This window comes from Tubulanus polymorphus, chromosome 8, assembly GCF_964204645.1.
Source record: "Tubulanus polymorphus chromosome 8, tnTubPoly1.2, whole genome shotgun sequence".
Classification (NCBI taxonomy): Eukaryota; Metazoa; Nemertea; class Palaeonemertea; order Tubulaniformes; family Tubulanidae; genus Tubulanus; species Tubulanus polymorphus.
Genome location: NC_134032.1, coordinates 10,431,516 through 10,445,307, shown reverse-complemented (window position 1 = coordinate 10,445,307; position 13,792 = coordinate 10,431,516). Strand labels below are relative to the sequence as shown.

The 13,792-nt window shown below is 39.4% G+C and overlaps 3 protein-coding genes and 1 long non-coding RNA gene across 4 annotated transcripts in view; 2 read left to right on the top strand and 2 right to left on the bottom strand.

Moving 5' to 3' along the window:
- The window catches only part of LOC141910059 (uncharacterized), a 42,713-nt gene extending 37,225 nt beyond the window's left edge, over window positions 1-5,488 (top strand). The window contains exons 11-12 of the mRNA XM_074800767.1: window positions 4,951-5,014; window positions 5,440-5,488. The gene's annotated coding sequence lies outside the window, so the exon portion shown is untranslated. The remainder of the gene's footprint in view (window positions 1-4,950; window positions 5,015-5,439) is intronic.
- Window positions 79-7,649, top strand: LOC141910347 (tetraspanin-1-like). Its single transcript, XM_074801082.1, has 7 exons — window positions 79-229; window positions 1,675-1,750; window positions 4,951-5,014; window positions 5,440-5,661; window positions 6,300-6,482; window positions 6,886-7,074; window positions 7,509-7,649. Exons 1-7 carry the CDS (start codon window positions 79-81, stop codon window positions 7,647-7,649), a joined length of 1,026 nt encoding a protein of 341 aa, XP_074657183.1.
- A 954-nt stretch (window positions 7,650-8,603) lies between these two features.
- LOC141910001 (uncharacterized) lies at window positions 8,604-11,831 on the bottom strand. Its single transcript, XM_074800691.1, has 5 exons — window positions 11,766-11,831; window positions 11,037-11,497; window positions 9,742-10,786; window positions 8,989-9,176; window positions 8,604-8,684 (listed from the first exon to the last, which is right to left on the bottom strand). Exons 1-5 carry the CDS (start codon window positions 11,823-11,825, stop codon window positions 8,672-8,674), a joined length of 1,767 nt encoding a protein of 588 aa, XP_074656792.1. The 5' UTR covers window positions 11,826-11,831; the 3' UTR covers window positions 8,604-8,671.
- A 91-nt stretch (window positions 11,832-11,922) lies between these two features.
- On the bottom strand, window positions 11,923-13,683 carry LOC141910264 (uncharacterized). Its single transcript, XR_012619891.1, has 4 exons — window positions 13,655-13,683; window positions 13,525-13,554; window positions 12,321-12,392; window positions 11,923-11,941 (listed from the first exon to the last, which is right to left on the bottom strand). It is a non-coding gene; the product is annotated as an uncharacterized LOC141910264 (long non-coding RNA).
- Window positions 13,684-13,792: the final 109 nt, after the last annotated feature.

Genomic DNA, 13,792 nt, shown 5'->3' with positions numbered 1-13,792 from the left:
TATTTGAATTTCAGATGAGTGTTTAGATCGAAAACTTAAAACTGTAAGCAAGAAATCCTTTGCTTACCTTGCCCCAAAATGGCGTCTGCGTTTTTCGTTGATGATTGGGTTATCGATAACTTTCGTTCGGCGCTGGTGGTGACGCCGAGTGGCGGAAGCAGATTACCAAACCAAGGTGAAGGTCGCACGTTGGTCGGCGGGGGTCTAGCAATAGCGGGAATGTACCCTGGTAAGCGATAGTGGGGGTGGTCTGGGGCTGGGGGTCGACACGGTTGGGCCAAGGAGTTGGATGGGAATACTGGGAATGGTATAGTGTACGGAAATGTCGAGTGAACGCAAGTTACATCAGAGAAAATTCCCCATACTGAAAATATAAGATAAACGCAATAAATACTTAGATTTAGAAAGGTTAAGTAGGTACTTATAGACGATTCGAGGAAGCATTACTCTCATTTAACCCCCTATGACATTATTTCGGTACAGCCCCTAATCTAAAACAATCCAGACCGAAAGTCCCAATTATTTACTTCGATTAAAAAAAAAATATTTTGTAAACTGGACTGCTGGTCACACAACCATATCTGTACTTCAATTTCCGATTTCAAGATCGAACCCCCTGTTTCGCTCCCGGCAGGTGTTGTGGGTTTGGAAGGGAACCTAATAAAAAAAAAGTCAAACAAGATCCGCCGATCAAATATATAACGAGGTCAATCCCTGTTTTAAGATCGAAACAGTCCCGATTGGTGCTTCGAATCTTCCTATGACATCATCAAACCACTCCTTATATAGGCAAAAGATCACTGTCTTATTATTGTAAAGGTTATTGCGTCATTATCTATGAAAAATGGCGAATTAAACGTCCGCAATTAAAGTGTTAAGGCTGACAAATTAAGAATATTCCATTTCTTCACAAATAAAGTATATATCAAGTGGAAACCCATAGTTGATGATAGGCGGTATAAGTGTATTCTAACGTCTCAAGGTTTTAACCGAACATCGTCATTAGAGAAACGAAATTAAAATAATAATGATAGCTATACCGTATGTTCAAAAATCTAGCTTTTACCAAGGATGGTGGGTAACGGTGCGGATTTTTACTTATTTACTTAAAACTGAGAATATACCAGATAACCACTCATAAAGTGTATATTAGTAGTTACGTGATGATACCTTCCAATACCTTTTTAACTTTTTATGCCGATACTGAAATTGTAATAGATTCTGTGAATGATATATAGTATTTATAGTATTCTTTCATTGATTAAATTACTTTTTCTTCAAAACGTCTAATGGTTTGATGATCCGGAATAAATTTGCGGTTTTAAATCGAAGTTGAATGTCACTTACCTCCCCCGGTTTTACCTACAGTTCCCGAAAACATGATTGAAAACGTCCGGCGTAAATTCCAGATATTCGTCTGCAACTCAGATGAAGATGCGGCCGTTTACCTCTGCCATATTTGGTCCGTAACGATCCGATCGACCAATCAGAACGCGTCGGGTCTAATTACCATATTGCTGCAGGTGCGCGCTATTCAAATGACGCTTACCACCAACAGCAACCGCGGTAATAGTTGAAATCCGTTGAACAAACAGCGAGTCTCGGCAATTCTCGTCTAATCTCGCCTAATCTCGGTGAACGGGCGTGAATAATCCGGGTATTCTGCTTCTCCAGCTGCGCAGAGCACACACCGCGCGATGTCGCCGGGGATCTTCGGTTTCAGGCTGCGTAAATATCGCCTACCCGACCGGTGAGCCGATTCCGAACGGTTGGGGAAGATATTTAAGCCGATTTAGCGCCAAACGACAACGAATTTACATTAACAACCCGCGGAAACAACGGCGCGATAATTTCGAAGAGCCGCCGCGAACGAAAGCATCGGTCGGAAATGAAAACGATTATTTCCTAAATCGAGTTTTTTTCTCACCGAAAATTAATTTTATTTATCTCGATGACTCGGAAGGGTCCTGGGGTCGTACTCAGTAATATATTTTTCGTTCGAATTTAGTGAGTACGTTTACCCCAAAACTAAAACTAGACTTGTAATTGATTACATTAATCGTGAAAGGTGCTGCTAGAGAGGATGCCCCCATATCTTATAGAAAGCCTTTACTACCTGCAAAGAAAGCTACATCCATAAACCTTTATATGACGTCAAAGTAATTTGCGAATTAGTTGCATTCTAATGATTTTTTCATTATGACTTTTTGCATTAATCTCAATCTTTGCCAATGACAATAGAATATTGAGATCTATTTCGAAATATCAGAGGAAATTAACTCCTAAATCGATTCCACTTGAGGGAAAGAAATTAAGTCAATCTGTTCGCTGAAACTTGGTTTTAGAGTGGGCGCCAGAAATTGGTTGGATGTTTCAGTCAATCAAATAATTTCATTGAATTCGAGTTTTTCCTCAGAACTGAATTCAGAACGTTTCATTTCAACAACTTTTATTTTGGTGAAATTGTTTTGATCTATTATTTTTCTTGAAGAACCCTTGCGCGAACAATACATTCAAATATACCGTCTAACGCGGTACAAGAGTCTTTACGATATTTGTAAGTTAAGTAGTAGCATTCACGCGTAAGCCGCGAAAAACGCGGTTTCCGTGTACAGAATAGAATATGTTTTATTGCTCGACGAAAATACAGTTGCTTAGAGTTAGAGCGCAAAAACGAAAACGGAGATTATAGAAGTTAAAACAAATGAAGCGATTTACAAATTAACAAATATTTAGCATACATAGATGCGCATACACATACAAACGCATTATACAGCGACGTATACAAAAGGACTTAAAGAAGTTTGGAAGCGGCTTCGATAAATTCGGTAAGTTGTGTCAAGCTGTTTTTCTTTATTTTATTAGTTGGGTAAATTTGTGCGCGCTTGTTCTAGTTCGGAAAAACGGTTTTAAGAATTTTGTGCGGGTGTTTCGGATAAAAGGGCATTTAATTTCTAGTATTTGGAATTTGTTCATTTTGACTTCAGTGTTAACATAACACGTATGAAGCGATGTACATAATACGCAGATAAAAATCAATTAGTTTGATGAATTTTACAGTTGGTAATAAGGTGTAAGTACTCGATGGCGTTAGTGGCCAGTGCATGAGTAAGGTTAGGTGATTTCCTGGGCATGATATCAAAGACTGTAACGAATATTATATAAATAAGTTCGTCTGTTGATGGTTGTGCCAATTTGCGTTGAACGAGTTGTGCTCATGCATAGATGACTCTCTGCCGAAATTAATTAATAAATTGCTCGGGTGGGGTCGTAATTATTGACGTCACTAGTGACAGTAAACCGGGCTACTGCTATTGTCCGAGCGGTTTGTTGATGGCGAGTCTCCAAAACAAAGTTTCGGGCCAGTGGTTCTAGCAGTAGTGAGTTGGCAGGTACTGCTCAAAACAACTGCTCAATTACGTTTAGGCCTGCGTATATTACACCTTTAATACGCCGGTGCTGACAGTGGACAGATCAAAATCCTGAAACAAACAGGATAGTAGTGTCAGGACTGACCCGGAATTTATTGCAATTATAAGGAGAAACTAAGGTAGGAATTTAGTATTTTTCATCAATTATATATTCTAAAATACCAGGAACTAAAAGAATAATATGAAAACCATATAAAAATAATACATTTTGTCTTTGATATAAATTCGACCTTGTCGTCAAAACTTACACTTAGAATTCTTTTATAAATCATCTAGTACAAGCATTCCGTACAATGTAAACATTTTCAGTAAAATGATTGAGCAATTTCAGTACAATAATTGATGATCTTTAGGGAATCCAGCAATGATAATGAAACAAAATATCAAGTCCGAAAATGTTTCCAAAAAGTAATAGTTTATTCGACGTTTCGACTACGGTATATTCTAATAGTCAAAGAATAACCAAAGAAACATTTTCAGACTTAATATTCTTTCGTTATTGTGGGATTTTTCAGAGATTTATCGTCATAACACAGATATAGTGAGTTTGAAGTATTTATGTTATGAAGTATTTGAATAATCAAATATTCGATATTGAAAAATCATGATTATTTCTAATATTCATTTTACTTCGACGTTCATTAATTGATAGATTTTATTTCTAGAAATATTCTATATCTAGAACAAATTCGGTTCGAATTAACAGTTAACTGAATGGGCCAAGGTGCTTTAGTGCAACGTCTTAAAGAATGCGTTAAAAATTAACGGTTTGGTGTTTTGTTAATGGAACAAAACAAAGACAGAAATCAACGACAACAATGATAATAATAATACATTTAGATAATAGAACCGAACAGTTTTATCGTCTCAAATTGCTAGTAAAAGTTTATTTAAGGAATTGATTTGTAAGGGTCTAAGCACTTACGCACGGGAGAATATTAGTTTAAGGGGTTAAAACAAGAATGTGTTTGGATCTTCGGGCAATAATTTGAGTAAATATATTTGCGACCTGTTTTGACGACGGGGCATTGCGCCAGCCTGGTCAGGGTGTGACGGTTGTCATATCAACGACAAGCGCGGTCACAACAAGCATACGCACACAACGCACTATAATCATTCTATGAAATCAATTAGTAAACTATAAGGGTTTAGAGACAAATCCTGTTAATTTTCTGAACCAACTTAACAAGTAAGTTATCAGTTAGGCAGTTAGTTTAATTAAAGTATTAAGGTTTAGTTGGTTTTGGGGACGAAAGTTTAAGTTGGTTTATGGTAGTGAAGTTAAATTAGTTTTAGAGAATCTAGTTTAGTTGGTTTTAGGCACTGCAGTTTAGTTAGTTTAAAGCATTGAAGTTCAGTTGGCTTTTTAGGTACTTACGACAATGATACGAACAATTATCTTATTTTCTTTATCAGTTGACAAAAGAAAAATTAATATTTTTTTTCTCCAAATAATCAGATTTATACACACTGTTTAAATTCAAAAGTAACGGTTTCAACGGTTTGTTTTTCTTTTCAGAATCAAAATGTGTACGGCAACTTTTGCGAAGTACTTCCTGTGCGCGTTTAACCTCGTGTTCTTCGTAAGTATCGATTATCGTTACAACAAACATGGTCGCTATCGTCGAATCCCCCTGTGACGTCATCGAATTGTCAAACGATATTCGAACCATTCACGAGACTCCTTTTCCTAATTGCATCACTACCCTAATAATCACAGATTGTTCGATTTAGAGCCAAATTCTATAGAGACCAACAGACGACGTCAAATCGGGATTTAATGAGGCAGCTATTTTTGTGTCTAAGATATAATGACTGGACCCAGTCCCACAGTTCTAAAAATCTGACTATATAGTAGTCAGATTAAGATATCTGGAAGTTGAATAAGTTTCGCCCCGTTTAAATCATACTCGTTACTATTAAACTGCGCCATGTAAGATATTTTCACGATTTGCATGTGGTTGCATACATTTGCATAAATTTCGACTTCTTATGTTTTCCATTTCAGCTGGTAGGTGGCGCTCTGCTGGGTTTGGGAATAGCTATGTATTTCGACTCAACTATAGTATCCACGGTGATCAACATGATACCAGTCACCGGAAATGACAGTATTATCAGTCTATTGGCTAGTTCCATATACGTGTTGATCGCAGTCGGAGCTTTCATATTCGTGTTCGGATTCTTCGGATGCTGCGGCGCTTACCGCGAAAACAAACTCTGCCTGTCCATCGTAAGTTCAATCAAGATTTCAATAATTTAGATATCAATCGTAATATTCGAATTTTCAATAATCTCGCAGCCATTTTGCTTTCCATAGAAAAACGACTGTCTATTACTATTTGAAGTAAAAGATTTACGTTATAAAGAAAAAACTAAATGAGCACCCTTGACGTTTAGATCCAATTCTATGGGCCATTCAATAGGTCTCGCAGCCATGAAGTTTTTCGACTTGACTGGGCCCAGTTGCATCGTGTTTGAATAAGGTCAAACTGGCCCTAAATCATAAAACTGGCCTCAATCAAGCTATTAGGCTATAAAACTGAGAATGGATGATCCTTAACTGGTCTTGAATCTAAACGATCTGGGTCCAGTTTCACAGTTCCGAATTAAGATTTTACTCTGAGTTAACTCATTGAAAATGAACTAACTTTAACTCAGAGTTAAATCTAACTCACAACTGTGGAACTGGGTACTGAGCAACTAGTCACAATGTGTTTATTGACATTCATTTTGCAATGGAATTCTGACTTATCTTTACCGATAAAGTATTTCATTCATGATATTACCGAACCATTGAAATCATTGCGAATGAGAAGGAGGTCGTCTAACTAATCATAATTTTACTGAATTATTCTCTTTCCCTTGCAGTACGCTATTCTCGTTGCACTGGTTGTCATTTTACAAATAGCCGCTGGTATCTTGGCTGGCATCTATTCGCAAGACGCCATCCCGGCGATTAAAACCAAACTGAAGGCCGTCATCGTTACCGACTACACCGGTAGCTGGAGTGGAAACGCCGCGTCGCTTTTCGTCGAAACTCTCCAAATTCAAGTAAGTTTATAGATCACAGCCATATTGTCATATGATCCCTTCCGGGGCAGAAAGGATCGCTGCCTCCATCAAATACCTCAATACATCAATAGACCTTTCTGACAAAATGCCTCCATGACGTCATCAAATTGTACCTTAAACACGTCTATAAAAAGATGAATGCAAGGCGGATCCAGAAGCTAGTTTCGAAGAACTTGTCACATCCTAAAAGGACACTTTGTTGTCCAAACAATTAGGTCACCTCAGCACTGAGGAGATAATCAGACCGTACACTCCCAATGAAATGCACTAACTTTTTGTTCGTTGACAAAATGAGAAAAGGCACTAAAATTGACAATCGAATTACATGTTTACACGCTTAATGATCTCAATGATTTATGCAAATTGTAATCGTTTTTTCTAGTTGGAATGTTGCGGGGTTGACTCGTACACCGATCTACAGAACGCCACCAACTGGAACCGCGGATCGAAACAAGTTCCCGAATCGTGTTGTTTCCTTTCAAACAAAGCCAGCGTGCCGCCTAGCTACCCTAACCCTGTCAACTCGAGCTGTCCTGAATACCCGACCACTTCTAACTCGTACTACCAAACCGTGAGTATATGATGTTTTTCTGATTCCCATTGAGCAAAGATCGCTGCCATTTGTCTCTAATAACATCGTCAAAATTCCTTGAACCACCTCTCCGACTAAGCTTCACCACCGCCCCTCCTGTGATATCATTAAATTGCTCCTTAAATCCCCCAATATGAGTAGCCTCCATAAATACCCCATGAAATTGCTATGAAATCACGAGATTACCCATATAAACCCTTTCAGGGCTTCCTTAAAAGATTGAAGTCCCCCGGTATGGTGACATCGTCAAATCTCCGTTCGAAAAACCTGGCTACCTCCATAAATCCTCCTATGACATCATCAAACTGCCAACTAGCGATTCAATGAAGATCTATTCGACAGATGAATTTGATTAATGATTGTAATGTATTTTTGTATAAATAGTTATATAAATATTATCTAACTAATTGCAGAGTTGCATCTCATTGATCACGTCATACGTCAGCAAATACAGCACGTGGGTGATAGGAGTGGCGATTGGTTTAGTGTTGCTGGAGTTGATTTGTATCGGTGCCGCCATTTTCCTCAAAAACTCCGGAGAAAAAGCCGTCTAGAAAATTCATCGATGATAGCGAAGATCTTTATGACTCCCAACTGATACTGGAGTCACAGAACTTATCAGCACATATGCCTGCATTCGATACTTAAAACTCTAGAGATAGTTATATTAGGAATTACCGTAATTTTGACTAACATGGAATCAAATTTAACCATCAACTATGAAAAAGGAGTCAGATCTGAGTTTGGATTTTGCTCTTTAAGTCAAATATTAGTGAAATGATTTAGTAAACTCCAGACACAGACTTTGTTCGGATCTCTGAAACGGTGCTAGATGTTCTAGCTAATTTTGTGAGTGGTCTCAATAAATTGAAAGATCATTTTACATTCCGATTAAAAGCAAGTTCAGGTCCCAGTTTTATAGATTAGCATTAACTTAAATTCAGGAGAACTCAATTGTTAATTGCCGATAAATTGAGTTAGTCCCGGATTTAAGTTGACATGAGCCTATAAAACTGGCCCAGAGGTTTCAAGCAAACTGGACCCAGATTATCCGAAAGTTGAAACCACTTTTTTTAAAGTCCTAGCCCAATTCAATCATCTTCTTTATTGTGTCTATCTATTTATTCATTGAGAAAAAGATATTTATGTTATAGAAATGAATTTTTTTTTTTAAGTCAATGAATTGCATGTTAGATATATTTTAAAAATAAAATTGGAATTGTTGATCTTAGAAAATTAGCTTTATCTTTATCAATGTTCTTTTCTATCCTATGAAAGGAAAAACTTTAGTGATGACCACTGACGAATGTTGGACGGCTTCGATAAAGAAAACCACAGGGAAGTCGGTTCGATTCAAAGAAAATGTGAAAGTATTCACTGCTTTCCGAATCTACCAGCATTTCCAAATACTGTCACAGTAACGAGTTAAAAACGTCTGGAATCGTTGTTTCTCGTGATTTCTATCATCAAGCTTTATATTCTGATGTTGAAATTCAAGTAGCAAGAGTTATAGGATTAATATGATAAAAGTGTAAATCAATGCGTATATTGTTCAAACGTTTGTTTCCGCGTCTGGTTATGACCGTTTTCTGAAAATAACCGAAGAAAAAGAAATTTTGAATGACGAGGGCACTGCTAGGCCAGTTTCAGGGAAGAATTGACCATGTCTAGGGGGATTTACTAACATCTGTCTAGAATGGGTCTTTTGGATGATTTGATGATTCATGTCTACAAGAATGGTCTATGTACGGATAAATCGTGAAGGGGTTCATGCAGACAGCCATCTTTTCAGGGGGGATATGAATAGGACTTTTGATGATGTCATGGGGATATCAGTGGAAGCATTCGAAATGTGAATTATATGTGAAGGTATGAACGAGTAATCGGGCTTACCTGAGCTGCGAACGTTTTTTACTCATTTTGGCAGCTTTTCGAGTAAAGAAAGGTGTGTAGTGACCGCACTGAGGAAACTCGTCCGGTACATTCCATTCTTCCTGACCTTCCAGGAATACCAGCGCCATACCTCCAGCCAAATGTTCTTCGATGTGACAATGCAATATCCAAACTCCCGGATTATCCGCCTGAAGAAGATATCAAAGAAAAAAAAAGATTATCGTCACTTTCTTAATTTCCAAAAGCCACGAAAGTAATAAGTTTCCTGATCTGTATCATGTCTTTTCGCCTTATTAGTATGTCTCTTTATTTCATTTTGTTAATTTTCTGATGGCTGACTTCTTGTACAAGCTACGTATTACTGTTGCTTCGAAGCAGTCCTTAATGTAGCATTATTATAGTTTTAATGCCTCTTTACGCTGTTTTTTTCAGTGATCTTGTGAAAATTTCATATGAAAATTATTCATATCGTTTAAACTCTGATAGTATTATATAAATCGGTATACATAGTTTCATATTTTGTAATTCTGACTTCACATTAGCGCCCCTGATGAATCCTCGATTGCCACAGTCGCATTGCCAGTTCCCCAATTACCCGTTATAGAGTAACATCCTCACACCACTAGTGCTACCTAATGGACCCTACATCACTTCGGGAGCTTGACTTCACCCTGTCCAATCTGCCAGATCCTCGATTCCTACATAACCTAATTCCCATTGAAGAAATCAAAAATATCTTATCTATTTACAAACCTTGAAGCGCACGACCGCGTAGCCACCTGGTTTGATATTCAGAGTATCTTTCAGCGGCGGATCGACCAAATTGAGACCCGGTATTTGTTTGTTCCAGGCGGGATCCTTCCAACTGCCCTGATTGCAGAACGACCCGTCGCAGACGATATCCGAGTTATCACCGAGGAATTTGCCGTTCGCGTCCACTCGAGGGTAACCGACTTTCAACACGCTGAAGTAGTGACCGTGAAGATGTATAGGGTGCGTGCCGCGGCCCTTGCCCATACTCATGAACACCATCTGTATAGTGGAACCCTTACGGATATGATAATGATGCGTACAGGCGCAAAGCTTGTCCGTACCACACTTCGACGGGTCGCATTCCGTGATACCGGTATTCGGGTCGCTCAGGACGGACGTCGTTGGGAATTTGAATTGAATGCCGTTGATCGTAGGTGGACCTTTACCCGTGTAACCGGGGCGGCCGAAATTCAAGAAGATGTCTTTCGGGGAATTGTGCGTCATCGCGGGCGGCGGCACGGCCGGTAGAGACTTGATCGTTCCGAAGGTCTCGCAATTGATGTTCGAAGATTTCGGTTTCGGGTAGTCGCAGACTTCGGTGCAAGGTTTCGCGGCCGAGCAAACGAGCGGATTTCTCAATGGACCAGTCGGGTCGGCGTTGGGGGCGCCGTTATAGTGTAAGATCGCGTGGGCCTTCCAGTTATCCTTCGTGTAACCTTCGATCCAGTAATTGTCGACGGGTTGGTCGGCCGTCAAAATGACGTCAAATCGCTCGCCCCCGCTTACTATGACAGACGTGGCCATGAACGGTTTGATGTCGGCGCCATCTGACGCCACAACCTGGAACTGATGACCGTGGAAGCTGACGGCGAATTGCTTGTGCGCCTGCGCGCCGATGATACGGAACAGGTATTTCTTGCCCGGTTCGACGGTGTACGTCTCCAAAGGTCCGTCCGTGATGAAGGTACCGTCTACTGCCTGGAACCTGCCTTTACCGTTGATTAAACCGCTCGAAAATCGACGGAATTTAGTTTCATTGTGATATCTGTAGGAAAGAACGAAGTGAATTTTAACTTGTCGTTTCAACAGTGAGGAAAAAACTTAAGATTTGGATACAGTTCCAAAGTTGTGCGTGAAGATAGAAGAGTCCTTATTTCCAATGATTTGAAATTAGAGCCAAATCTTAATAAAGAGCTCTGAAACTTGGGCCTGGACAGTGGATTGTGGTCTATTGAGTTGTCTGGACTTGATCATAGTTCAAAAGATCTTTTATAAAACATTCAAGTCAAATTTACTTTTTGTTCAGTTGTGAGAACATCTTGTGATTCTCCTCGTAAAGGAACCATTCGTTCGTGCCGTGATGGTGATTCCACAAAGCAAGCGTCATCACGAAATCCCCTGCGTATTGAGGGGCGTTTTTCTTATGCACTATCAACGGTCCGAACATCCCGTCGCCCATCTGGAACCCGACATGCGTGTGGTACCAATGTGTGCCGTAGGGGGCCGCCATAATCGGACTTGTGACGATCAGACTGGGTGGAATCGGGCACATATTGATGAACGAAGCGCCGTCGAAGTAGGGGGTAGACTTGGAGTGAAGCCCGTGCCAATGGATAGTCGTGGAGTCGCTGAACATTTTGTTATGGACGTTGATGACAAGTTTCTGCCCCTCGTAAACGTCCAGTCGCGGCCCCGGGAGTGTCCCATTGACGACTATAGCCCTACGTGGCAAATACCAGTTGTCACCGACAATAACCTGGAATAGAAATTGAATAAGACTTGATTCAATTATCGAGGTAAATCTTTGTAACATGTAGCTTGGGTCAGAGGGGTTTAAGGCGATAGAGGTTTGTGATAAGAGAGAATGGGAAGAAATAGTGGAAGGAGAAAAGAGTGATATGGGACGACGAGAAGAAAGACGAGGGGGCCTGGAAAGAGAGGGTAAACAGAGAGAGAGAGAGAGAGAAAATGGGGAGGAGTAGAAGACCCTTCATCAAATCTTTTTTTTCTGGTACTTTTCTTACCTTGTTTGAATCGACAATATTGTTTGCCTTATCAAGAAGTTTTCCGTTTTTAGCGGTCATCAACTCTTTATTGTAAACCATTGTCAGATGTTCTTCCACAACCAGCGTGATCACACAAACCTTATCGTTTGGGTTACAGGTACGAGGATAAAGTGGGTCATAGGGTACAGCAGGCGCTAAAATTGAAGATAAGGCAGGTCTAAGTTTATTTCTTCCCTCCAGTCTATGGCTTGGCTCATCTAGGACAACCTCAGTCAGTATTCTGGAGACTGACTGGAACCTGACTTAAAAAGGCAGGTTCCATATGATCTCATCGCTAACAGTAGGTCTACCTATTCTGAGATTATAGGGTTTCTAAGAATAGCCATTACCCGATTTAAGATACCATCCCTTAATCCCAAATCTGGGCAGGTCAAATGTTCTAACCAGCTTTAGAGCACTACCTATCCCACCAGATTACCGACTAGTGGCAATAGGCAATTCTACAAACATACTACAAATTCGATCCGTCTTATAGTATTTCACGCATTTCTAACCTATAAGGGCCCAGCTTACCTGGAATCCTATAAGAGTCATCTTTTTCCTCCTCAGAGCTTTCATCCGAACCGCCTTTTTTCTTATCTTTCTCTGAAACGTCAATATCAAAGATGGCTGCTACCATGAAATGAACGATGCCTGCCTCTACATTCCCCTCATGACATCATCGAAGGAATAAGCACGTAAACACCACGAGAAACACTGGGTTTGATGACATCATAAATGATTTATACAGGCAGCCATCTTCGAGAAGGGTTGATTCATTAGTAAGCCAACCATGCAACTGTTCTTTTCATGAATTCCAGTATAAGGAACTCAATCTATGATCGATGGTATCGTTATCGATAACTTTTGAAAAAGATTTCATTCAGAAAAAAGCATGCATACATAAAAATTGTACAATCTTTGCAGATTCGGAAAATAAGCTGTACTGACACCAAAAAGCAGCAACTGGAATTGAAAAGTATTTTATGAATAACTGAGGATGAATGGTCTGCGAACATTAACTTAAGTAGAAACACTTGAAATGACTAAAGCCATTGCTGAAATTTTGAAATGCTCCAACAACTGAACATTTCAAATTTTCCATTAAGTTATTTTTATACTTTTAATCAGTTTACGACCGGATTTCTGTATTGATTAAAGCCATATCAACTTAAAGAGCAGTTAAATAATTGGGTTAGTTAAGTTGATTAACAGGTTACGTTCAGTTACGCTAAAGACTATAGAGTAACTTCGAGGTGAAATTTAGAATAGTTTAAGTTTGATGGTCAAAAGATAAGTTCAGTTTAAGCTAGGCGTTACTCAATTTAGTACCAGAGTTGCTTAAAGATTTTGTTTTACAGAAGTATAAATCCATATCCCGAGACGGTTAGAAAGACGTTTCAGATAGATCCTCAGTTTAAACTTCAAATTTAAATCTTACTGCAATATTCCCATTTATTTTTCCATGTGAACGCATAACTGGAATAAATGCTCGACGTCGGGCACCATTTTTTACCGGTCTTTTCCCATTCGACGCACGAGTAGTGCTGTTTACCGTTGTAGAGAAACGGGAAATAACAGTTTCGGCCTTTTTTCGTAACTGTACCGCCGCAAATAAATCAACAACGCAATTCCATTAAACATTATGAAATAAACTGAACTCGGCTTCAGAGTTTTGTGAGGAGAATTCCGATTTTTGCCTTCTTGTTCTTGGATAATTTTACAAATTAAAACTTACGAGTGTAACTTTTAACGCCGACATCGTGGTCTACAAAAACGGGAATATAGAGAAAAATTGAACATTTCTTTTTTTCATCTACTATTTCATTCGATGTGACTTGAAGTTTCCTATTTTCAACTATACTCACCGCATACGCTCCAGGCGTTGGAGTTAACCGGGAAGTCGGTTGATGTTGCGCACCAGTATTTCGTGTAACTGGCTTTCGTGCATTCGTTTTTGTATGTAACTCCATTATACGTGTACTGGCTAACACACGGCTTCCCCG

What these genes read in the sequence shown, in the direction of transcription:
- LOC141910347 (XM_074801082.1), top strand. Translation starts at nt 79, where the DNA reads ATGGCGTCTGCGTTTTTCGTTGATGATTGGGTTATCGATAACTTTCGT. An exon ending in AATAGCGGGAATGTACCCTG is followed by an intron (nt 230 to 1,674) that starts GTAAGCGATAGT and finishes CTGCTTCTCCAG; the next exon opens with CTGCGCAGAGCACACACCGC. An exon ending in TCGAAACTCTCCAAATTCAA is followed by an intron (nt 6,483 to 6,885) that starts GTAAGTTTATAG and finishes CGTTTTTTCTAG; the next exon opens with TTGGAATGTTGCGGGGTTGA.
- LOC141910001 (XM_074800691.1), bottom strand. Translation starts at nt 11,825, where the DNA reads ATGACCGCTAAAAACGGAAAACTTCTTGATAAGGCAAACAATATTGTC. An exon ending in ATATTGTCGATTCAAACAAG is followed by an intron (nt 11,498 to 11,765) that starts GTAAGAAAAGTA and finishes TTTCTATTCCAG; the next exon opens with GTTATTGTCGGTGACAACTG. An exon ending in ACGCGGTCGTGCGCTTCAAG is followed by an intron (nt 9,177 to 9,741) that starts GTTTGTAAATAG and finishes TATCTTCTTCAG; the next exon opens with GCGGATAATCCGGGAGTTTG.